Genomic DNA, 26,628 nt, shown 5'->3' on the forward strand with positions numbered 1-26,628 from the left:
GTTTTAAAAAGGAGAATTTCAGTTACTTCTCAGTGCTGACCAAACCATGTAGCCTGAAATGATGACAGACTGACAAAGTATTTCTTTGGTTAAGACTATACTACATTGTTTCCCCAAATTGAGTGTTTTTCAATACCAGTGTGGTGCTTCTGACATGAAAGTAGCCCTGATTTTATTCCAATTCTAAACCTTGCTATCCAAGAATGGTAGAAATTAACTGGTTTGCAATGTTGCAGTGTGAGCAAGCATCATGGGCTTGCAAAAATCCTAGACAGGATTGTCAGGCTACGTGTAAACAAGGGGGCTAAGACAACTTGCTTTTTATTTATTTATTTAATTAACTTCAGGTACACAAAACAATGTAATAGACATTTACACCCCTCACAAAGTGATAAGCCCCTGTCTCCCAAAGACTTCCTATTTAATTAGCACAAAATGAACCACTAGCAGGCGTAAAATGAAGGCCAAAGAGCATGTAAGAATCACCATCCACTACATACACACACGCGCGTGCGTGCACGCATACATACACACACAAAGAATCCTTGAGAAATCTCATGGATTGATAAAGTCCTAGAAACACAGGGCCAGACTGATATTCAGACAGAGCAGGCAGATGAAAGTCTAACAGCACTAAGCTGAGGGAAGCCAAGAGAAGCAGCACATAGACTATCACTCAAAAGAAAGTGACCAGGTCCAGAGCAGTTTTGGCTACTGCCTCCTACTAGAAGCAGTAATGAAATCTGTTACATTCTCATACCGATGTACCACATAGCTCACATACTAGTCACAAACATTTATTGGTGTTGTCCACAGAGTTCACATTATTCTTCCATCTTTAAAACTTCACTTTCCACAGTGTTTGTGCATATGTAAATATTTTCTTCTGTATTTACTATAAAACATAGTATTACATATAAATCACAAGTTTTGGTACATCAATTCTAGGTGAAGAATTTATTGATACATGTCCTTAAAAAATTCTCTGATGCAAACAGTATATGTTCAAAAATTACAGTTATCAAAATACAAGGTTTTAGCATAATCTTAATTATTTCATGTTTAGTGAAGTTTACTTGGCGGTAAAGGCTTTTGTTTTTCCTTCAGATTTCTCTGATTTTTAACGAAGTCTTCTAATTATTCAGAACATTGACAGTTTTCTTTCTCATGTGAAGTCTCTGAAGTACAATGATAAGCTGACTCCTGATAGGTCTTCTGACATTTACTATATTTATAGCATTTCATACCCCTTTAACAGAGTTGCCTAAACTACATGCATTTAAACAACAGACACAAATCTTTAAGAGCTCAACAGAGCAGAAACTTAAATCTTGCCAAACAAACAAACAAACAAACAAACAAAAAACAAACAAAACAAACTGGTGAAGATCTGTCAGTGGGGGATTCTGATTCACCCAATTATTCAGACTCTAGCTTTTTAAACCTGCTGTTCTATGTTCAATACACAGCACCAAAGTCTGCCATGGAAATTTCTACATTCCAGTATAACACAGACAGGAACAATACAAGGTGACTTTTTAAGGTCCGATTTAGCTTAAATGTAACAGCATCATATTCCATGACCAGCCCCACCTGGACTGGGAAATTTAGACAGGCTATGTGCCTAGCACAAAAATAAATATTTAAACAACTTGCCAGTCCATATGCCATGAGCTTCTCCACTGTGTTGTGAGTTCCTTTAGGATATCCCAGATTTATTATTTTTTCTCTTTGGTGTGGATTCTGTTGTGATGTACTCTAAGAGCTGTCTTACGGACAAACGTTTTCCCACATTCATTACATTCATAGGGTTTCTCCCCTGTATGAATTCTCTGGTGTACTCTGAGAGTTGAATTTTGGGCAAAAGCTTTCCCACATTCATTACATTGATAGGGTTTCTCCCCTGTGTGAATTCTCTGATGTGCACACAGGTGTGTCCTTTGGGAGAAAGTTTTCCCACATTCAGTGCATTCATAGGGTTTTGTTCCTGTGTGAATTCTATGATGTACTCTAAGGTTTGAATTACGGGCAAAAAGTTTGCCACATATACTACATTCATAGGGTTTCTCCCCTGTGCGAGTCCTCAGATGTGCTCTAAGGTGTGATGTCTTATAGAAAGTTTTCCCATATTCACTACATCCATAAGGTTTCTCCCCTCGGTGAATTCTCTGATGTGCACATAGGTGTGATTTTTGGGAGAAAGTTTTTCCACATTCATTACATTGATAGGATTTTATACCTGTATGGATTCTCTGGTGTACTCTCAGAGTTGAATTATGGGCAAAAGCTTTCCCACACATACTACATTCATAAGGTTTTTCCCCGGTATGAATTCTCTGATGTGCACTGACATATGACTTCTGGGAGAAAGATTTCCCACATTCACTGCATCCATAGGGTTTCTCTCCTGTGTGAGTTCTTTGATGGACTATGAGGGCTGCTTTATAGACAAATGTTTTCCCACATTCATGACATTCGTAAGGTTTTTCCCCTTTGTGAATTCTCTCATGTCCACTAAGGTATGATTTCTGGGAGAAGGTTTTCCCACATTCACTACATGCATAGGGTATTTCACCTGTATGAATTCTCTGATGTGTACTGAGGTGTGTCTTCTGGGAAAAAGTTTTCCCACATTCATTACATCCATAGGGCTTCTCCCCTGTGTGAATTCTCTGATGTGTACACAGGTGTGTCCTTTGGGAGAAAGTTTTCCCACATTGAGTACATTCATAGGGTTTCTCCCCTGTATGAATTCTCTGATGTGCACTGAGGTGTGTCTTGTGAGAAAAAGTTTTCCCACATTCATTACATGTATAAGGTTTCTCTGCTCTATGAATTCTCCGATGTGCTCCGAGATGTGATGTCTTGGAGAAAGTTTTCCCACATTGAGTACATTCATAGAGTTTCTCTCCTGTGTGAATTCTCTGAGGTTCTTTGAGCTGTGCCATCTTGGAGATTGATTTCCTATATTTATTACTTTGATAGGGTTTCATCTCTGTGTGTATTCTCTGGTGTACTAAGAGGGCAGATTTCTTGTAAGATTTCCCACATCCATTGTTATCATAAGGTTGCTTCTTTGTGTGAACTGTCAGATGTTCACTGAGGTTTGACGTCTGACAGACAGTTTTCCTACATTCATTACATTCACAGAGATTGACCCTTATATGAGCAGCAGGATAATGAATAGTGAGTGAATTTGAACAAAAGGATTTCCTGCATTCATTACTTTCAAATGACTTCTCTCCTGTGTAACTTTCCTGATGTACACTGAGAAGTGAATTTTGATACGAGCATTCCCCATATTTACCATATTCCCCATATTTACCACACTTGTAGAATTTCTCTTCTGTTTGAGTCCTCTGGTGCACTGTAAAGTCTAATTCCTGGCAGAAGGCATCTGTACATCCATTAAAAACATAGAACTTATCTCCAGTTTGTATCTTCTGATGTACTAAGCAGACTGAGCTCTGGTTCAAGTTTTCTTCACATATACTGCTTTCAAAAGCACCCTGTCTTATGACAGTTTGCTGAGGTTGAGTGCAGGGTGAATGCCTGTTGAAGTTATATTCACTTTCATTATATTCATAGTTTGTCATAGCCCTGTGAACTTCACTGTATTCCACAATGGCGGTTTTGTCACAGGATCTCCCATAGTCATTAATATCAAAGCATTTCTCTTTTGTGCCAGCTCTCATTTGGTTAAATACAACTGCTTTATCACAGTTTTTCCTAAATTCATCATCCTGACAAGGTTCCTCCCCTGTTAGACAACTCTGAGGTGTAACACATAGAACAGTCTCATCATGTAAAAATTTTCCAAGTTCATTGCATTCAAAAGGCTGCTCCAGAGTTTGAAATTTCTGATGATTATTCGTATGACTGAGAGCTTTCCCATTTTTATTATATTTGCAAGACCGATCTCCAGTATGAATTTTCTCATGTTTAATATCAAGCTGCAACTTTTCATACACATTCATGTAATCAGCCTTCTTTCTTGAACAGTTTGTATCACTAACAATTAATTCAGAAACAAGTGGCAAATTCATTCTACAAGAGTTACATTTACAGGGCATTTTTCCTGAAAAATGTGGAGTTAAATCCAAATTAACTGGTTTTCCTAAAACTTTCTGCCCTTTCTTACTCAGTGTGTTGTTATCACTGAATATTACTTGCCACGGAGGTTTCTTTTGATTTTCCCGGTTCCCCTCAATGTGGACATCAACTTGGTAATATCCTAAAATGACAAAAATGGAAAACAGCATATGAATCTTACATTTCTTATTGAGAGGAGCTTATAGCCAAATGTTTTGTCATGTGTTATAAAGTTTCAGTTCATGTTTCCAAAATTAAGAATTCATGCACACAGACAGAAAGACAGACACAGTCAGTGTCTGTCTCTGTTTATCTCTCTCTACACCATCCATGTTGTTATTTATTTACTTATGTTTTAAAAGAAAAAAACGAGTTATTTCCAGTGCTGTCCAAGACGGAGCAGCCCCATTCTTCTCAAGTCCTCCCTCTTACAACTGGAAATCCATGGGGGAACAAAAAATTTATGAAACGAAGATGCTGCACAGTGGAAAGACGGTGGACTCCTGGACTTAAGAAATGACATGGAAAAGAATTCCAATTTGCTTTCTGCTTCCCATATATCTTATATGGGGTGCTCAAGTGCTAGAGAAACTTGCAATCCAAAGCCAACAAGAGGCAGAGACAAAAGACCTCCAAGAAAAGCCTATTTCATCCAGCTAAAGATCTGAGAAAAAGGTGCTCTAATAGAAGAGAAAACCTTTTTGACACTATCCATCATACTCAAGCCAACCTCCTCACACAAAAAAAAGACAAACAAAAACTTTTCTCTGTGGTTGCAATACAGATAGAAAAGGATTCGTACACACTTTCAAAACTATCCTTGAGGCAAACCAAGAACTCATCGGAAAGATCATGAAGAATCCTGAGAAATTTCCATTCAGAAATTCCCATTCAGACATCTGGAAGATGTCTGGAAGATGTCACCACCAAAATTCCACCTGGAAACATACTCCTATCTACTCTATGAAATCTGCATGGGCAAGAGCAACACATCTGTTCATTTAGGGCACTCCTGGCCAACTCATAGCATGTAGGAAAATAAAAAGGAAAACAAAAAAAGCACAGTTAAAAAAAGAGACAGGAAGATACAGTAGGCCCAATATGCAGCTAGAAGAGATGAAGCAGCACTTGTAAAAGCCATGCTCTCAAAACCTAAAGGCACAATATATTAAAAAGAAGCTGAATCCACATTATTCTCAAATGCACATGAAGTGTTCATCAAAACAGACCACATTTTGGGCAGTAAGACAAATCTTTACAATTATAAAGAAGAGAAATCACATAGAGTATGATTTCAAGCCATAGAGAAATTATACTAGAAATCAGTAACACTAAGTTACCTGGAAAAATACAAAATAGTTGTAGGTTAATACAGTTCCATTAAACCACGTGTCAAAGATGACGTCTCACAGAACATTAAGATTTTGATGTAAACGAAAACAAAAAACTGTACAAAACACAGAAATTTGTGGCATGCAGCTAATATAGTACTCAGAGATAAATTTACAGCTTAAATCTATCACATTAGGAAAAAAAGACCTCTCATTAGTTAGCTACGCTTCCACTTTAAGAAACTATACAAAGAGAGGGCAAACCTAATGAATAGAAAAGGAAGAAAATAATAAAGATTAGAGAATAAAATGAAACTGAAAACAAAAAAAAATCAATCAAGCCAAAGCTTACTTCTATGGAAAGATTAAAAAAAAAACTGACAATGATAAAAACCAACACAGAAAAAACAGGAAGACACATGATCAATATCAGAAATAAAATCAAGACAGGATATAAGTACTGAAACAACAGATATTACAGAGATAATAAAAAATATTAAGAGAAACTCTATGCTATAAATTTGAAAATTTACACAAAATGGACAAATTTCCTAAAAACAAAAAAGTACCAAAGTCACTCATGTAGATCTATTTAAAAAATTGAATATGCGGTCAAAAATATGTAGTCAAAAAAAAGCAGGTCCCGGACTACATGGTATTAACTAGTGAATTCAAGCAAACATTTATAGAGGAAATAATATCAATTTTACATAATCTGCTCAAGAACATTCAAGATGTGGGCATATTTCCTAAATTATTTTATAAGGCCTGTATTATCCTCACAGCAAAACAAAAGAAAATTAAAAAAAAAAAAAACAACCCAGAAACCTACAGACGAATACAATATTCCCCATGACATAAAAATAAAAACACTAAAAAATAGAAGCTAAAAGAACACAGCAATGGGGGGATGATGTCATAGGAATGGCAGCAACGAGGCGGTCTTCTTGAGTTCTCTGGAACTTACCACAAATTGAAAATCTATAACCCATCAAAAGACTCTCTACTCATCACACAGAACAGCCAAGAGACTCATACGAGGATTACTTGAAGGTGGGCAAATTGGGCGAGCAGGGGAAGAGCGAAGGGAGATGAGTGGAGACTGTGGCCCGCATCCATGTCTACAGAGACACAGGGGGTCCCAGGACAAGAGACCACAAGAGCCAGGAGGTGGGCTCTTTCCCTGTGCCCCACAGCTGATCTCTCCTGCCAAGACAGCAGCATATCCAGCACTTGAGGCAGTAACTTCGGCTGAGACCTCCAGCTGGGCACTAGATTGGACAAAGGACGTAAACCTGGACCCCTCCCACCACTCTCCCAATCTTACCCCAGCCCTTCCAGAGACTCAAGCTTGCCCATGAACTGAGTAGTGTCAGATTACAGAGTAGCTGTAGCACTCAGGATCTGGGAAGACCCAGCTTGCAGCTCTGACCCAGGGAAGAGGCTGGGAAGAGTGTGACACTGCTGGGCTGGGAGAGAAGACTCCTCCATACCCAGCCCCACCTTTTCTGGCCTGCATAGGGCAGGGCAATTACAACTACGGAGACACTCCGAGGGGTCAGCAGTAGATGGCAGACACAGCTCTGGGCTTTCAGCAGCTCAGAAATCTCCCGCCCTACACACACACACACACACACACACACACACAGAAGAAGTGCCCTAAGACTCAGAAGACCTGGGCACAGGGCTGGCTGTGTTACTCTCAGTGTGCATATGTGCAGGCAAGAGCAGAAACTGCACTGACTTTGCAAAAACCACCATGAAGACCCTATAGCTCCACTTATCTAAAACTGCAGTCCCAGGGACACTCTGGGCACCAGGTGACCAGCTCTGCCTGCACAAGACGCAGAGGACTCTGGTACAGCAGAGGACAACCTGGAGATTACTTGGTGGGCTTAAGCGAAGACTGGCACTGCTTTTTTTGTTTTGTTTTGTTTTGTTTTTGTATATTTGATATTTTTGCCTGTGTTGAGTGTGGGTTATCGGTTGTTTCTACATGCGACTGTATTTGGTTTTTTCTTTGTTGTTGTTATTGTTGTTGTTGCTATGCTTGGTGATTTGCTTTGTTCTGAAATTGCCCTACTCCAGGGCCTAGCTCAAGAGGCACAAGATTCAACACACCCAGAGGCCAACTCCAGACTAAACCAGAGTATTACTGGATTTGACCTACAAGTGACACATCCAGAGGGAATTCTCTAGAAGGACAAGAGCCCATAGGGGCCAAGCCTCATTAAGTGGTCTACCTTCACGCAGCAGAACATCCACTGTGGGTAAAGCCAAGTCTCAGAAATAGTCAGCCTAGGAGTCAATCCAAAAGCAATTAAAGATCAACTGACAAGCCAAAAGCAATTAAAGATAAATTTTAATAGGACAATATACACAACACAAAAGTCACATTTGGAGCACACGCACAGGAGAAGAAAGAAGTGGTGCAAGTCAAATATAAAGGACACATACTGCATAAGATAACCAGCAAAAACCAAGAACCCTATGGGATCTATGTAATACATCGAAGCAAACACAGAGTCAGCCAGAATGGGGAAACAAAGAAACATGTCCCAAATAAAAGAACAGAAGAAACCTCCAGAATTGGAACCAAATGAAATAGAGGTAACCAACCTGTCAGAGACAGAGTTCAGAACACTGATGATAAGAATGTTTAAGGAGCTTAGTGATGACATAAAGGATAGAAAAATCATAATGAACAACCAGTTAGAACTAAATAATACAATAACTCGAAGGAATTATCAGCAGGTTAGATGAGGCAGAGGATCGAATCAGCAACTTAAAAGACAAAATAGCAGAGATCACTCAAAAGGAACAAAAAGAAAAAAGAATTAAAAATAATGAAAATGGTTTAAGAGACCAGAAGGTGAAGAGAGGGAGCAAGGGACTCAGAACATATTCTAAGTAATAATGTCCGAAAACTTCCCAAACTTATGAAGGAAACTGACATACAAGCCCAAAAAATGCAGAGAGTTCCAATCAGGATAAACCCAAACAGGTCCACACCAAGACACATTATAGTTAAAATGGCAAAGGTTAAAGACAAAGAGAGAATCCTAAAAGCAGCAAGAGAAAGACAGCAGGTTATATAAGAGGGAACTCCTATAAGACAATCAAATGACATTTCTACAGAAACATTGCAGGCCAGTAGGGAGTGGCAGGAGGTACTCAAAGTGATGGAAAACAAAGGCCTACAACCTAGATCACTTTATCCAGCAAGACTTTCATTTAAAATTGAAGGAGAGATAAAGAGCTTCCCAGAAAAGAATAAGCTAAAGGAATTTATTACCACCAAGCCAGCATTGCAGGAAATATTAAAAGAAATAATTAAATTTCTTCTGAAAACAGAAGAAAGATGAAAACAATCTAACTACAAAAAAAAAAAAAAATGGCAATAACTATGTTCCTATCAATAATCACTTTAAATGTAAATGGATTAAATGTGCCAATCAAAAGACAGGGTGGCTAAGTGGATAAGAAAGCAAGATCCTTGTATATGCTGTATACACGAGCCTCACCTCAGATCAAAAGACACACACAGGTTGAAAGTGAAGGGTTGGAGTAAGATATTTCATGCAAATGGAAATGAGAAAAAAACTGGAGATGCAATACTTATATCTTACAAAACAGACTTTATGAAGAATATATTAAAAGACAATGATGGGCACTAACGGGATAACAATAAAGGGATTGATCCGACAACAGAACATAACCCTAGTAAACATCTATGCACTGAACATAGGACACCTAAATATATAAAACAATACTGACTGACATAAAGACAGAGATCAACAGTAACACTGTCATAGTAGGGGTCTTCAACACACCTCTGACAACAAGGGACAAGTCCTCCAGACAGAAAATCAGTATGGAAACGACAGCCTTAAATGACACATTGGACCACTTGGATTTAATCGATATTTTCAGAGCATTTTACCCCAAAGCCGCAGAATACACATTCTTCTCAAGTGCACATGAAACATTTTCCAAGATAGAGCACATATTAGGCCACAAAAAACGTCTTGATAAATTTAAGAAAACTGAAATCATACCAATTGTCTTCTCTGACCACAGTGCTATGAAATTAGAAATCAACTACAGGAATTAAATGGAAGACACACTAATTCATGGAGGTTGAATAACATGTTACTGAATAACGAATGGGTCAACCATGAGATCAAGGAAGAAATCAAAAGATATCTCGAGACAAACAAAAACGGAAACACAATGACCCAAAATCTATGGGATGCAGTGAAAGCAGTACTAAGAGGGAAATTCATAGCAACACAGGCTTACCTAAAGAAACAAGAAAAATCACTAATCAATAGTTTATCTTCACACTAAAGGGATCTGGAAAAAGAACAGCAAACACGCCCAAAGGGAGTATAAGGAAGGAGACTTTATAAAGATCAGAGTGGAAATAAATGAAATAGAAATCAGAAAAACAATACAGAAGATCAATGAACCCAAGAGTTTTTTTGTAGAGAAGATAAACAAAATCGACAAAGCTTAAGCCAGACTCATCAGAAAGAGATATAGAGGACCCAAATTAATGAGAAATGAGTGAGGAGAAGTGACAACAGACTCCACTGAAATAAAAATAATTTTAAGAAATTACTATTAGCAACTATATGCCAACAAATTTGACAACCTGGAAGAAATGGACAATTTTTTAGAAGCATACAACCTCCCAAGGCTAACTCAAGAAAACGTAAAACCTGAATAGACTGATTACCACCAGGGAAATTGAATCAATAATCAACAATCTCCCAAAAAAGAAAAGCCCTGGACCAGATGGCTTTATAGGTGAATTTTACAAAACATTTAAAAAAGAATTATGACTTAATCTCCTCAACCTCTTCCAAAAAATCCAGAAGGAGGGAAGGCTCCCAAACACTTTTTATGAGGCCACTATCACCCTGATCCAAAAATCAGACAAAGACACTACAAAAAAAGAAAACTGCAGGCCGATATCTCTAATGAACATATATCCAAAAATCCTCTACAAAATATTACCGAACAGAATTCAGAAATGCATTAAAAGGATCATACACCATGATCAAATGGGATTCGTTCCTGGTATGCAAGGGTGGTTCAACATCTGCAAATCAATTAATGTGATACACCACATTAACAAAATGAAAAATAAAAATCATATGATATCAATAGATGCAGAAAAAGCATTTGACAAAACCCAGCAGCCATTTATGATAAAAACTCTTAAGAAAGTGGGAATAGAGGGATCATAAATCAACATAATGAAGGCCACATATGATAAACCCACAGCTAACACCATTCTCAATGGGGAAAAGCTAAAACCATTCCCCTTAAGATCAGGAACAAGGCAAGGTTGCCCATTTTCTCCACTTCCATTCAACATAGTGCTGGAAGTTCTAGGCATAGCAATCAGACAAGAAAAAGAAATAAAAGGCATCCAAATTGGTAAGAAGGAAGTAAAATTGTCATTATATGCAGATGACATGATACTATATAGAGAGAACCCTAAAGACTCTACCAAAAAACTATTAGACTAATAAATGAATTTAGTAAAGTAGCAGGATACAAAATTAATATTCAGAAATCAGTTACATTTGTATATACCAATAGTAAAATATCAGATGGAGAAATTAAGAAAACAATCCCATTTACAATTGCTTCAAAGACTATAAAATACCTGGGAATAAATTTAATGAAAGAAATAAAAGTTCTGTATTCAGAAAATTATAAGACACTGAAGAGAGAAATTAAAGAAGATACAAATAGATGGAAACACATACCATGCTATATATAGGAAGAATTAACATTGTTAAAATGTCCTTACTGCTTAAGGTAACATACAGGTTCAACACAATTCCTATCAAACTACCAAGGACATTTTTCACAGAATTAGAACATATAATCCTAAAATTTACATGGAACCATAAAAGACCCCGGATAGCCTCGGCAACCTTGAGAAATAAGAACAAAGTGGGAGATATAACGATACCTGACATCAAATTATACTACAAGGCTACAGTAATCAAAACAGCATGGTACTGGCATAAAAACAGACATATGGATCAATGGAACAGAATAGAGAGCCCAGAAATAAATCCATGCCTATATAGTCGTTTAATCTACGACAAAGGAAGCAAGAATTTATGGTGGAGTAAAGATAGTCTATTCAATAAGTGGTGCTGAGAAACCTGGACAGACACATGCAAAAAAATGAAGCTGGACCACCTCCTTATGCCATATACAAGAATAAATTCAAAATGGATTAAAGACTTAAATGTGAGATCTGAAACCATAAAATTCCTAGAAGAAAATATAGGAAGAAACTTTACAGACATTACCTGGAGTAAGATTTTAACTGATCTATCCCCTGAGGCAAGGGAAGTAAGCGAAAAAATAAACATGTGGGATTACATCAAACTAAAAAGCTTTTTCACATCAAAGGAAATCATCAGCAAAACAAAAAGGGATCCTACTGAATGGGAGAAGATATTTGCCAAAGATATATCCGATAAGGGGTTAATATTCTAAATTCATAAAAAACTCACTCAACTCAACTCCAAAAAAACAAACAACCCAATTAAAAAATGGGCAGAGGACATGAAGAGACATTTTTCTAAAAAGGACATACAGATGGCAAACAGACATATGAAAAAATGCTCAACCTCACTAATCATTAGAGAAATGCAAATAAAAACCACAATGAGATACCACCTCACCCCAGTCAAAATGGCTGTCATCAATAAATCAACAAACAAGTGCTGGTGAAGATTTGGAGAAAAGGGAACGCTTGTGCACTGTCGGTGCGATTTCAGATTGGGCAGCCACTATGGAAAACAATACGGAGGTATTTCAAAAATCTGAAAATGGAACTACCTTATGACCCAGCAATTCCACTCCTAGGTATCTATCTGGAGAAATCCAAAACTCTAATTCAAAAAAATTTATGCACCCCTGTGTTTATTTTAGCATTATACACAATAGCCAAGACATGGAAACAACCGCAATGCACATCAGTAGACGACTGGATTAAGAAACTGTGGTACATTTATACAATGGAGTATTATGCAGCCATAAAGAAGAATGAAATCTTGCCATTTGCAATGACATGGGTGAACCTAGAGAACATTATGTTAAGTGAAATAAATCAAACAGAGAAAGACAAATACCGTATGATCTCACTTATATGTGGAATCAAATAAAAGAATAAATGAATTAAATATTCAAAAACAGTCTCAGAGATATAGAGGAAAAACTGAGGGTTGCTAGATGGGAGGCGGGGTGGGGATAAGGGGGAAGGTGAGGGGATTAGAAAGCACAATCAGTAACCACAAGATTGCCACAGGGATACAAAAGTCAATTTGGGGAATGTAATCAATAATGTAAAGATTTTATAGGGTATCTGATAGACACTTGTCTCATTAGGGAGACCACCTCAGGGATGATGTAGATGCCTGATCACTGCACTGTACACCTGAAGCTGAACAATAATGTTAACTACAATTTTATATATATATATATATATATATATATATATATATATATATATATATATATATATATATTTACAAGAAGCAGAGTACAGCATTAAGAATAGAGACAGTAGAAATGTAATGGCTGTATGCAATGTCAGAGGGTAGTGGATGGGGTGAAGGGAGGTTATCACTGTGTGAGGAATATAAATGATAAATGTGTAACTCTTACAGTGTTTCATGCACCTGAAACAAGCAAACAAAAAAAATAGAAAAAGAGCGCACTGGCGGTAAATAAATTCTGTCACTTACTAAAAAAAAAAAAAGCACACAGCAATATGTAAATATAAATAATAAATCAGGAACAAGTGGGATTCATCCCAAGAATGCAAACTGTTCACATATTTAAAAGTTAATCCATAAAAAAAAAAAAGTTAATCCATCATATAAACAGTCTAAAGAATTAAAACCACACAATCATATAAAGTAAAAAATTATTTTACTAAAGTCAAAATTCATTCATTAACCTAGTACAACGAATCTACAAAAAGCTGAGACTGAATGCTTTAACCCTAAGATTGAGAAAAAAGACAGAACTGTTTACTCTTAGCACTTCTCCTTAAGCGTGTAGTGGAAGTTCCAACCAATGAAATATGACAAGAATAAAAATGAAAGATACAGGGGAAGTCTACACAGAAAAATCACAAAAAGATCTTCAGAAAAGCTCCTTAAGTAGTAAGTGTTTTTAGCAAAGGCAAAATACAAAGCCAATATACAGAGTCCAATAATATAACAAATATGATCAACTGGAATTTGAAATCAGATAATCATAATTTACCATAGCGCACAACTGCCCATACACACACACGAGTACACACATATACACACACACACACACACACACACACACACACACACACACACACACACCACTAGGTATCTCTGTACTGAAACCTCCTGTTGAAACAAATTGTAATTAAAGAAATCCTAAATAAATGGAGAGGTATATGTTATTTACGGACTGGAAGGCCAAACATTATTAAGATGTCAGTTATCTTCAATTTGATCTATAGATTTCAATGCTGAAAGGCCAGGATGCTTTTATGGACAAATGAAGAAGCTCATTTTAAAACTGATACAGGGCCGGCCCGGTGGCTCAGGTGGTTAGAGCTCCATGCTCCTAACTCCGAAGGCTGCCGGTTCGATTCCCACATAGGCCAGTGGGCTCTCAACCACAAGGTTGCCAGTTTGATTCCTCGACTCCCACAAGGGATGGTGGGCTGTGACCCCTGCAACTAGCAACGGCAACTGGACCTGGAGCTGAGCTGCGCCCTCCACAACTAAGACTGAAAGGACAACAACTTGACTTGGAAAAAAGGCCTGGAAGTCCACACTGTTCCCCAGTAAAGTCCTGTTCCCCTTCCCCAATAAAATCTTTAAAAAAAAAGCAAAACAAAACTGATACAGATGGAAGTTGGTGGACTCACGCTACGTGATTTCAAGAATTAATGAATAAGCTAGCGTTATATAGTTAATGTGCTATTGGCATAAGGATATGTAGGTGAATCAAAAGACTAGAGATGCCACAGAAATATATAATCTTAGACTTACAGAATTATGTAAAATATATACATATGCAGAAATATGCAAATATTCCCATCTGTTTTCTCAGGTTTTGAAATGCTGTTCAATGGCAAAACGATGATGTTTCCAACATATGGTTGTAAATGACTGGACTCCCGCTTCAAAAATTTAAACTTGACATATATCTCACACTTTCTAAAAAATTAACACCAAATAGATCACAAAGCATAACATGTGAAATTTAAAAAATTCTAGGAAAAAACACAGGAATAATCTGTGTTCCTTTGAATTCTGATGTTTCTAGACCAGACAACAAAACCATGGTCCTTAGAGAAAATTAAAGAATTGGACTGTATCAAAGTTGATGTTCAGTTTTAGCCAGCCTCCTCTGAAACCACGCCAACAGAAGTGGGGTGCAGCCTCACTACTGCCAAGTGAGGAGAGAAGTCCAGGTTCCCTACTTGGAGAAGATGCCACTTTAACACTGGGCAGGGGTGAGAGCAGGCCCCCACAGGCCTCCTAGTGGCACCCAGTGTTTCATCAGGTGCCAACGTCCCTAACTCATCTTCACTTTTCTTTCCATCTTTCAGAATCTTATCATATATATATACATATATATGTATATATATATATAAACACACACACACTCACACCTATATGTATAGATGTACTACGTGTACAAGTACACATTTAACTGAACTTAGTGGGTGAAGTAGGAAGGAATATATTTACCCCATCTTTCCCCTGGTTAAGCCTTTTTGTATCTTATTAATTCCTTCCCTCAGCACACTCATGAACACGTTTTCCTGATCATCATATAGAATCTCTCTAGTTTTGCCTTGAAAACCAGGTGATTAGGTACCTGAATTCAGTTTTTTGGTTTTGATCCATAAGGTTCCTCAGAATTTTTTCCCCACTGTTCTGTAGGGATAGTGCCATGTGTCAAAAACCAATTGTCTATAAAGCATGTTTTTCTTAAGCTTTCTTTTCTGTTTCACTAATTTATTAAACTATCCCACTCCTAGCTGCACAATACTTAACTACTCAGAGATTTACATAAATCCTTGATATGTGGTAGAGCAAGTTCGTTGTATTTTATTAATTGGATTTAGTTTGCTAATGCATTAAATGTTTACAAATGGATCCCCACTTGAATTTTTTAATATAAAAAGTGCTTTTCTTTTGTCTTTGTTAGCATAAGCTAAAGTTTTACCCATTTTATTGTTTTTCATACTAAGAACATTCTACAATTTGTTTCCCAGTTTATTATTTTCACTTTTAAATTCTTCTCCTTTCATTAGTATTTTTGTTATTGTTCTTACTTAATTTATTAATATAAATACAATGCTAAAAATTTACCTTTATTCACTAATTTAGGTATATCCTAAGGTTTCAAATATGCACGTTTATTCTTATTTTATAAATGTCATGCAATTTTGGGATTTCCTTTGTTATACTTTGTTTAAAAGATAATTTTTTACACTTCCATATTGAAAGTTTTTTTTTTTACTCATTTTATCATTAATTACTAGATTTATCAAAGTATGCTGAGAGAATATTATTTGCAGTGATTCTAATTAGTTGGATTTACTGTATTCATTTAGACTAAAACTGTATTTTTACAATCGTATTGTTCCTTGGGAATTTGAAAGGCTTGTCCTTTGATTTCAGCATATACATATATAAATATATGTCTTACTTTAATACAAATATCATTTATATTCTCTACAGGAATACTTATTTAATATCCATATGTTTCTTACTTTATCAGAAGAAGTATAGCAGGTCCTCAAATAATTTCTTTTCATTAAATTTTGTTTCGTGGCAACATTGATGAGAACAAAAAAATCGATTCCTAGCCAGGGCCACTTTCCACGATGAGTTGGCATGTTCTCTGCATGTCTGCGTGGGGTTTTTCCGGGTACTTTGGCTTCCTCTCACACCCTAAGATGTACATGTTATGTGAAGTGGAGTGTCTACATTGCCCGCAGTCTGACTATAGTGTGTGTGATGCTCCCTACGATGGAATGGAAGAGATGCCTCACCAGAGATCAACCATACTGGCCCCCTGATCTTAGACTTTCAGCTTCCAGGACTATAAGAAATAAATTTCTGTTATTTAAGCCACCCAGGGTATGGTATTCTGTTATGCCAGCCCAGCTGACTAATACAGCAATGATATAGCACTTCACATCCACTAGCATGGCTACAATCAAAATGTCAGATAGTAAGTGCTAGTGAAGATGTGGAGGAATCAGAACCCTCATACTCTGTCATTAGGAATATAAAATGGTGCAACTCAAGAAAACAGCCTGGTAGTTCCTCAGAGTTACCAGAGAACCCAGCAATTCCACTCCTAGCTATGAACTACAAGGAAACATGCAAAAAATTGTAAATAATGATTGTATCAGCATTACTCAATAATAGCCAAAAGGTAGAATCCCAAATGTTCAACAACAAATCAATGGACAAACAAATGTGGTATATCCAGGCAATGAAATATTATTTTACAATTAAAAGGATGAAGTATTAATACATCCAATAATATAAACCTTGTAATGCAAAGTGAAAGAAACCAATAACCAAAGAACACATAAAGTATAATAGCATTTATATGCAATGCCCAGAATAGCCAAATCTACGGAGATAGAAAGATCAATGGTTGCTAGGGCTAGAGGGGACAGGACATAGGGAGCTGACAGCTAAACGGTATGGGGTTTCTCTCTGAGGTGAAGAAAACTGACTGTAGTGATGTTTATATATACCTATGAATATATTAAAAGCCAGTGAACTATATACCTTAAATGCATGAATTGTGTGATATGTGACTTACATCTTAATAAAGCTGTTTAAAGAGAAAAACAACTGTCAGAAGTGTTTCCCTCTAAGGTCTAACTACCCCTGGAGATTCCTTCTGTCCGTGCTCACTCACCTGGGTACCTCTCGTTTAGGAATTCTTCCTCTAAGGACCAGGGCTCTTCCTCTTGCTCCAACTTGAAGATCACCTGGGGTTTGGTAATGCAATACCCTGTGAACATAACAATTTGAAGGGATATGTAGACTCGATCCATGGGCTTTCTGGTTTCTGACTGTGAAGAAAGATGCAGCAGCAACAGCAAAATGAAAGCGCCCGTTTACTATTTTCAATGGGAAAGTAATGACACAAACATTGTTTCTGTTTCTCTAAAGGTTTCAGTTACCTCGGCCATGTAATCAAAAGCCTGAATAACGTTAATCTCTATAGAAGGTGCATGTGATTTGATAATTTAAAAAAAGGAATTGTATTCCACAGGGAGTCAGATGGTAAGGTCTGCTCACCCACGGAGACCAGGTGGCTGTAGTTCTCCAGCATCACATCTCTGTAGAGGGCCCTCTGAGCGGGGCCGAGGTACGGCCACTCCTCCTGGGTGAACTCTACAGTCACGTCTTCGAATGACAGGGATCCCTGTGGTAACACATTTTGTTCAAAAGTTCAGAATTAGGTGACAGAGCAAATACCTTTGAACTACTATTTCCTGCTTACGCTTAAGGCTCTAAAAGAAATAGATATAAAGCATGTCTATTTTTTACTTAAATTGTCTTAAACTTTGGAGTTTCTCAATTAGTTAAAAAGCTTCTTAATATACCATAATTAATTTCTATATATTTATGAATTGTGGTTTTTTTAAGGCAAAACAATTTCAGTATAAACAGACTTCCTACAACTCTTCTTCTACATCCCAAGGGACGATCCTAGAGAATTCCAGCACTTTCAATCCCTCCATAGACACCACTACCAACAATGCTGGGAGCCATGGAAGGGGTACATGGAAGCTCAGGAGATAACATACACGACTGAACTTCTGTCTAAATGAACATACAATATATAAATCTAGAGCTTATGAAGAGCAAAGCACAACTTACCAAGGCCTTGGAATCACAGAACCTGTATAAGACAACTGTGTACAGTGAAGTAACAGCAGTGGATATAAGGTAGGGATGGAACCACAGAGCAGAGGCAGCACCCAATGTGGTAACTACTTTCTTATACAGCTACCCAGTCAAGCAACATGAGCAGCTTCTTCAATGCTGGGGGCAAAGACTGATATGGGGACATAAAATGAAAAAACAGTGGTAGATTTTCAGTGAGACAGATCTGGTCTTGTTGCTACCGAATGTCTGTGGAACATGAAGCTGGAACTGTCCCTTAAACTAGCACACACATGGTTGTAGAACACAGAGGGGGGTCCAGGATGAAGACAAGCATTAAGGAGTTAGGAGCGATTTGGGTGGTAAGTGAAGGTTTCAGAGGCCATCAGACAGCACCTTGAGCACACTGGGATGGCGGAAAGCACAGTACCAAAACCAGTCTTGGAGGGACCGTGGATATTAAAGAGCCAGGAAGAAAACCTACAGCTCACAAAGCCAGAGAAGAACTTTTCTAAAAGGTCATAACAGAACCGTGAGAGGTCAGAGTCTTGGAAACTGAGAAAGGGAAAGTTTCCATACCAACAGACTTCAAAGGGGCTGGGAGAAGGGAGAAGTGGGGAGCTGCCATATAAAATTTCACTTGAGAAAAATATTAATTTGTAGAGAAATGCTATACAACCTTGTGCTGCTAGTTAACAATACTGAATTGGACACATAAAAATTTGTAAGAGAACAGATCTCATGTCAACTGTTCTTATCACAATGAAAATATAAAATAAAAAGCAGATTAACAGATAGGGGACAGACACAAGTTTTTTTCCAGTGTTATGTATCCACTTATATGTTCATTTAAGTCTTCAGTGTTACTGAGTGAAAACCTTCTCTCTGTGCAGCTCAGTGCTAGTAGCAGTGAACTAAAACAAATGAATAATACAACAGGAACACATTTCATTAAATTCATTTTCATTCATCTAAAAAAATAAAGAAAATTTATATTTTCCGAAACAAAAAAATTAGTAAGAAATGTTATTCTTTTCTATTTTTGTTTTATGTTGAATATCTGGTTTAATAAAAATAAACTCGATTAAAATAAATTAAGCTAATAAGTGACAGTGGTGAAAATGTTGAAGTAGGGATCCTAGAAAATTCTCTCCACTACAGAAACAATGGAAAAAAAAAAACACCTGGAAAAAAGCATAGAACAAAGGCAATCTGTAGAAATATGCAAGAAAAATGAATTACAGTAAAAACAGTGACATTGTATCCTTTTAATTTACTCTATTCCAATCAAACTCTGCGGTAGTTTGAGAACCAAAGGTTTGCAGCCAGCAGCCTGGCAACTACAGGTGGGGCAGAACTGCGTTCAAGTTCCATGAAAGCGTCATTCCCATAAAGCTGGAGTCATTTTACCTGTTGGTGATTCTCTGAAAGAGCCTACTTAGAAGGATCTCTATTTGAACTAAACTAGTGTCTGTAACTTGAGATTCACACAGTATGTGTGAAAAGCCTCATCCTCAGAATCCAAAACATTTAAAGGCATGTGTTTAACTTAGTGGCTATCTGAGGTGCTGGATAACAGCAGGGCCAAAAAATGGCAGAATCGAGAAGCTTAAGAGAAAATGCTGGGGAATGGGATGTTAATTAAGATTTTGAAACGCTCTGATATATTTCTTAGAATTTACAAGGCTACATAGAAGAATAGAGCTGTACATATACCCAGGGATGAGATCATGCTCAGAAAACACGTGAGATGACCCTAAGCTGTCACCTCTAGGTGACCATGAGCTTTGGCATAAGAAGGAAGTGAAGGTTACTGCAGACTTGTGAACTGCCTGACTGACCGCTGAAGGAATGCCTGACATGCACAGAGCAAAGACTGGGACACGTACTGATTCCAGGCATTGAAGGAAATTTATGAAGAGACTTCAACTGCGACAGAGCACAGGAAATAGAGGCTCATGGAATTAGTTCAGAAATGTCACTAAACAAATACATTTCAGGAATGACCCCTATGGAGGGGAGAAATTCTGATTTTTAAAGTTGCCACATTATTTTATTTGAAACATCCAATTATTAACAACAACAACAACAACAAAAACTGCCAAGCAAGGAGAAAAAAGAAGACCACATGCAGGAAAAAGTGTTATCAATAGAAACTGCTCCTGAGGAAGCAAATGTTGGACTTACTAGGCAATGACTTTAAATCAGCTGTTTTAAATACGGTCAAAGAAGTTGACCTTGAGGAAAGGTCATCTAACGAGTAAGGGCAAGTATAAGAACAATATTTCACTAAATAAAAAGTATCAATAAAGAGATATTCATTATATAAAGGAACCCAATAGAGACTCAAGAATTGCAAAGTACTATAACTGAAACAAAACTTTCACTAGAGGAATTCCAGAGCAGATTTGAGCATGTGAAAGAATGAACAAACTGTATATGTCAACTAAAATTATGCAGTGTACGAAACAGAAAGGAAAACCAATGATAAAAGATACCTACGGGATAGCATGAAGTTTACAAATAAATGCACAATGAGAGTCCCAGACAGAAAAGAGAAATAGATTGAAGGAATATTTTAAAAAGTAATGGTCAAGAAGTCTTCAAATTTGATGAAAAACATTAATTTACACATCCAAGATATTCAACAAACTTCTAGTAGGATAAACTTGAAGAGAGCCATACCTTGAAACAGATAATCAATCCGTCAAAAAGACAGACAATCTTAAAAGCAGCAAGAAAACGTGACTCATCATGTGCAACAGCAGTAACAGCTGATGTCTAATCAGAACGATGGAGGACAGGAGGCAGTGAGGTGACCTATTCAAAGTGGTGAAAGAGACTTCAACAGCTACAGAGAAAGAATTCTTGTCAACCACGAAATCTATACCCAGCAAAAACGTAAAAATTGTAACCTTGAAAAATAAACAAAAACACAATATGTCAAAGGCAAAACTGACCTATATGAAATAACATAGAAAGTAGTTCTGCAAATCTGTGGAGAAAGAAAGTAGATTAGTTGTTGCTTGGGGCTTAGGAGGGGGAAACAGGATGATGGGACAGTAAAGTTTACAGAATTGCTTTCTATGGTGATGAAAATGCTCTACATTGACTGTGGTGATGTTTGCATATATTTGTGAGTACTTTTAAAAATTATTGAATTTTACACTTTAAATGGGTGAATGGCATGGTACATGAATGAATCTCAATAAAGCTGTTTGAAAAAAAATGAGACAGGATGAAGTCCTTACAGGACAACAAAGAAGACTAAAGGACCAAGGATGGAAACTGTGGGTGAGCCGTGTAAGGACAAGGGAGAGATGACGACTCCATGAAGATGGCAGCAGGGTGAGGGCAGTGCCAGTGAAGGGTGTCACAGACACTAACAGACAAACTTTCCAGAAGGAAAGAGGCGAGAAGAAGAGACAACTGATACAGAAAAGTCAAGTAAGGAAAGGATTAGACAAGCCCCAATGGATTTGATTATAATCAAGTCTCTGATCACAAGATCACAGGCAAGTGGGGAGAGAAACCAAGGCATCAAGCAGAAGTTTAAAGTATGAGTGGGAAGTGTTGGAATATGTGAAAGAGAATAGAATTTTAAACTGTCTACTGAGCAACCTAAATATTATGGGTACTCGAAATATTTATGCAGAGTAATTTAAAGGATATTCAAGTTGATTCATCACAAAAATGTCTTAATTAAACCCGTGCTTGAGTTTATGAAAAATAGTATTGACCAAGTATATAGTTAGCATTAAGTTTCCTATTTTTATTGCAGAACAAGTAGAGGCAAATTTCTGTATTATTTTAGGATTATTACTGCAAAGCTGTTAACTAAATCACCTACTTGAAATCAACAAAGATATTTTTTATCTTCAATTGTCTTTACATTCTATAAGGAAATAGCTTGTTTTATCTTCTCACCAATGTCAGCCTTTAAAGAAGTATTTTCTGACACTGACATACATGAACAATCTCAAAAATAAATTTCAAGCTCCAATTTGGTAAATTTGTAGGATCACAGAATCTGCATATTTCCATGTGCTACCTTTGCTGTTATTTTTACAAATTCTCTGACTGCATCTCATCCATCTCTATTTCTACTTTTCCATGTTAACACAGAGACAGTTTAGCCTTTATAATTTCCACTAATAAACAGGGTATTGACAACTGAACTCACCTGAGCCATGTTCATTTTCTGCTGCTCCTGGAAGAAGATGAAAAACTGAAGGTTCCACTGGTGAGGAGGAAAGTGAAATGGGGTCATGAGAAACCTGGTCTTCCTTACAACTCCTATATTCACCTGCCTACAAATCTCCTAATACCACCTGGAGGAAAAGCCTCCATGTGAGAGCACGTCCCTCTGACATTCTGGAGAAGGAACAGGAAGAAGCAGCACCACCTGCTCACGTGCATCTCTGATATGAGCACGTGGGCTTCACCTTGCATTTTCACCGAGGGAGGTCAACTGCTTTTTGTCAAGGAATTCACAATTGATGTCCCCTTCTGACTAATTGAAAAAAAAAAAGTAAGTAAAACAGAGGGCTGGTTAAACAAATTCAGATCTGCCAGAAGTCCCCCTACCTTCATTAAAACTAATGTCAATCCAGGACTCTTGGCTGGATTGTTCATCAAGTTCTTGTTGTCTTTACACCTTGAATTACAGTTTCCCCAGACAACTAAAATAAAGATGGGATAATTTATACAAGAAGTATACTGTTTAACTTTTGTTCTAAATTGGTTGTGGTTTCTAAAAACCAACTGTTAAGATGTTTATGGAACTTACCGGTGACATAAACAGCCGTGTGCTTATTGTTCAGTTCTGCCCGGCGTGACTACAAAAATCATTCACTGCGGGCCCAATATTTTGGGGGTTCCCTAAGTGGCAAATATAGAAAACCCTTCTTGTACTCTGATTCTGTTAACTCCACGTTCAGGAAAGAGGGAGCATGAGCGTAAGTTTAGATACAACATGAGGGGATGGACATGGTGTGAGAGCAGCTCAGAATCTGGAAAGAGTGAGGACAGAACAAAGGAAATAAGGTGCTGTTTAGGATTTCGTCAGCATTGGCTGCTTACACCTTCCCTGGACATCAGTCCTCACCAGCCATCCAGTCAGGTGACCTTTCCTGTGCACCTGGCAGGCACCCATCCCTCTCAACCCCACGTACCACCTTCTGCAAGTTGGTCCACAGTATCCACCGTCACAGTCTGTGATGGCTTCTGGGTGTGGTGACACCCCAAGTCTGACTCAGGCTTCCCCGGGTATCAAGAACTGCTTCTGGTGGAGCAAATCAGGACCTACTCCTTCTAGACACTTCTGCCTCTACTCTACAGCTCTGGTGAGAAGTCTGTCAGCACAGCTGTTCCCCCAAGGGGCAGTTATTCCTGGGGCACCTCCCTCTTCCTGACTTAAGAGTTACTTTGCTCCAGAGGGGCTGGGACCTGAGCCTGAGAAACAAATTCACTTCATTTGAAACCTTTATCTAACACCTAAACCTGACCCTTTTGGAATTCATGAAAACTGGACTGTGCAGCACTGTACCCATTCCCTGCACGCAGCTGCTCCACCGGAAGTGTGGCTAGTGCCACGAGTCAAAATAGTACTTTGAATGCACTGCATTAAGTGAATCAGTAAAATCAGCTTCATCTCTTCTTTGTACTGTTTGTTACTGAACATTTCTAAATTATATTTTTATATTACATTTGCATTACCTTGCTACCGGCCAGCACTGCACTGGTTTGTCAGACTGGGCCTCTGAGGATGGAGGCAGCCTGGACAGTGCAGGAAGGCACGAGAGCCTCACAGTCCCACCCAGGGGCTCTGGAGAAAACCCACACATCCCAGGATATGTTTACCACGTGGCAAGATTCTGTCCGCATTTACTTCACAATGATGTCTCTGGGAATTTGAGGACAGGCTACTCTGCTAAGTGCCCCAAAGGTTGGAGCTCTGGGTTTGGGGCAGGGAGGATATTAGGAAGAGCAAGAGATGGGTAGTTAAAATCTGTATTTTGGTCCTACCTCTCTCACCTACCAGCTTGTGCCCTCGGGGTACATCATTTCACCCCATGAAAGTCCTTTCACTGTGGGAAACGGCATGTTTATACTGACAAGTAGGCTTGTTGTGACGGTTAAATGAAACAAACGAAGGGAACAAAGTGTCTTTTGGTAGCACTTTACACAGTGATTACAAGCATTTGACAAAATGTATTTATTGCACATCACACCTTATCTAATTCTCAGAGTCACAATGCGATGCCCTATTAGTAGCCTCAAGTTTAATGTGAACGTCATAAAGGTGCATTCCCCTCCCGCCGTCTGCAGCCCCCACACCCGCCGCACCGAGCACCTTCTCCTGACCGGGGCTCAGCCCCACTGCGCCGCCGGGTCCGCCCGGGCCCACCCCGCACGCACACGGGGCAGGGGGAGGGGAGGACACACTGGAGGTCCCCGGGATTGCCCCTCCCGTGACCCAGACACCAGCCGACCTGACCGCAGGGGCCCAGTGCACTCACCGCCGGGTTCGCAGCCTCTGCTGCTGCACAAATCCAGCGACGCTGAGAAGGCCTCTCAGGCCCGAGCGAGTGGACAAGAGGAGGCGTTACTGGGGCGCACATGCGCAGAGCGGCGGCCGAAGCCCCGTTGCCGGAGCGCTTCGCAGTAAGCCCACACTTTGAGGACTACATTTCCCATTAAACCTTGAAACCGCAGGAAGTAATTTTTGAAGCGTTTCAGCTTCTTTAGCCAGTTGGAGGACGCGACATTTGGACCTGATCCCTGGAAAATTTTCCAGGGTCTACGGAGGATTGGGGCTAGACTTTAACTTTAGGACCTTACAGCTCATTGCACAACGTGATTCTCCCTCGGATCCTGGTTGGAAAAACAACAGGTTCAAGATCCAAAAATTGGGGAAACATGTATATGACCTAGATATTAGAAATATTAAGGAAAATTAATCATTACCTGGGAAGGTGAGATAATATTTGGACGATGTTGGAAATTGTTATTTTTTAAAGATATATACTGGTATCTTTACAGTTATGAAATCGAGTTTGTAATTTATTTTTTTAAAATTAAGCAAAGCAATTAGGGAAAGGAAATAATGGCAACAAGTTAAGAATTATGAAATCTATGTAATACATGTATATGGCGCTTATTTATTATTTCTACTATTCGGAGTGTTTTAATTTCTTTTTACTACGCAGGAAAATACTTGGGATGTGAGGGGATGGAGTGAGGTTAGAGAGTTTAATGCCTCTCCAGAAGTATCAAGCTGTCAAGAGAAGTAAAGGTACACAAACACAACCATCTCTTTCTCAGCTGTGTAATACAATAGATACTACAAAATGGAGCCAGCATTAACATAGAATAGTAACTAACATCTGTGACCAGCAGGGTGGTGGTGGGCAGGTGATAAACTAGCTGTTCAAATGACACAAGTAACACTTGACAACACATGCAATCCTAAATAAAATTATTATTGTATCAATTTTGCATGTCCATAGATAAACCGTCCTTGAAACTCAATGTGCGTATACATCAAATTAGAGCTATATGGACACAATAACATAATTTTTCTTTCTAGTAGACTTTTATAGAGCAATTTTAAGTTTATAGAATAATTAAGCAGAAAGTACAAAGAATTCCCAAATACCCCTTCTCATCACCCCAAGCATAGTTTCTGCTGTTATCGTCTTACTTTAGTGTGGTATATTTTGTACAATTAAGGAATGATATATTATTACTGTTATAGCTAAAGTCCAAACTAGTTTACATTAGCAGTCACTCTGTGTGTTGTACGGTTGTATGGATTTTACCTAATGCGTAATGTCATCTAGCATAATGTTCAGCATTCCATTATCATAGAGTAGTTTCATGCCCTAACAATCTCATATGCTCTGTCTGTCCAACCACTGCCCTCTTGCTTTCCAATCTTGAACTCCTGGTAGCCACTCATCTTTTTACTGTCTCAATAATTTTACCTTTTCCAGAATGTCATATAGGTAGAATTATATGCTAAGTAACCTTTTTAGACTGGCTTCTTTCACTTAAAATATACATTTAAGTTTTCTTCATGACGTTTCGTGGCTTAATAGCTCTTTTTTTTAAAGTCCATGGATAATATTCCATTGTACGGATGTACCCAGTTTGTTTTTTCATTCATCTATTGAAGGACATTTGGTTGCTTCCAAGTGGTTGCAACTGGGAATAATAAACATTTTGTGCAGGCTTTT

General features: G+C 38.1%; 1 protein-coding gene across 5 annotated transcripts; it reads right to left on the bottom strand.

Annotated features, from left to right (window-relative positions):
• Window positions 1-314: 314 nt before the first annotated feature.
• LOC109438109 (uncharacterized) lies at window positions 315-25,026 on the bottom strand. 5 transcript variants are annotated; one of them, XM_019717715.3, is made up of 6 exons: window positions 24,910-25,013; window positions 23,178-23,269; window positions 22,572-22,598; window positions 17,798-17,924; window positions 17,412-17,507; window positions 315-4,234 (listed from the first exon to the last, which is right to left on the bottom strand). In XM_019717715.3, the coding sequence occupies exons 2-6, from the start codon at window positions 23,184-23,186 to the stop codon at window positions 1,719-1,721; spliced, it is 2,775 nt and encodes a 924-aa protein (XP_019573274.2). In that variant the 5' UTR covers window positions 23,187-23,269; window positions 24,910-25,013; the 3' UTR covers window positions 315-1,718. The 5 variants fall into 5 exon arrangements, with proteins under 5 accessions (XP_019573274.2, XP_019573273.2, XP_019573276.2 ...); XM_019717714.3 differs by having other exon boundaries at window positions 22,572-22,628; XM_019717717.3 differs by lacking the exon at window positions 23,178-23,269 and having other exon boundaries at window positions 24,910-25,026.
• Window positions 25,027-26,628: the final 1,602 nt, after the last annotated feature.

This window comes from Rhinolophus sinicus, chromosome 17, assembly GCF_057876585.1.
Source record: "Rhinolophus sinicus isolate RSI-liver-muscle chromosome 17, RSI-T2T, whole genome shotgun sequence".
NCBI lineage: Eukaryota > Metazoa > Chordata > Mammalia > Chiroptera > Rhinolophidae > Rhinolophus > Rhinolophus sinicus.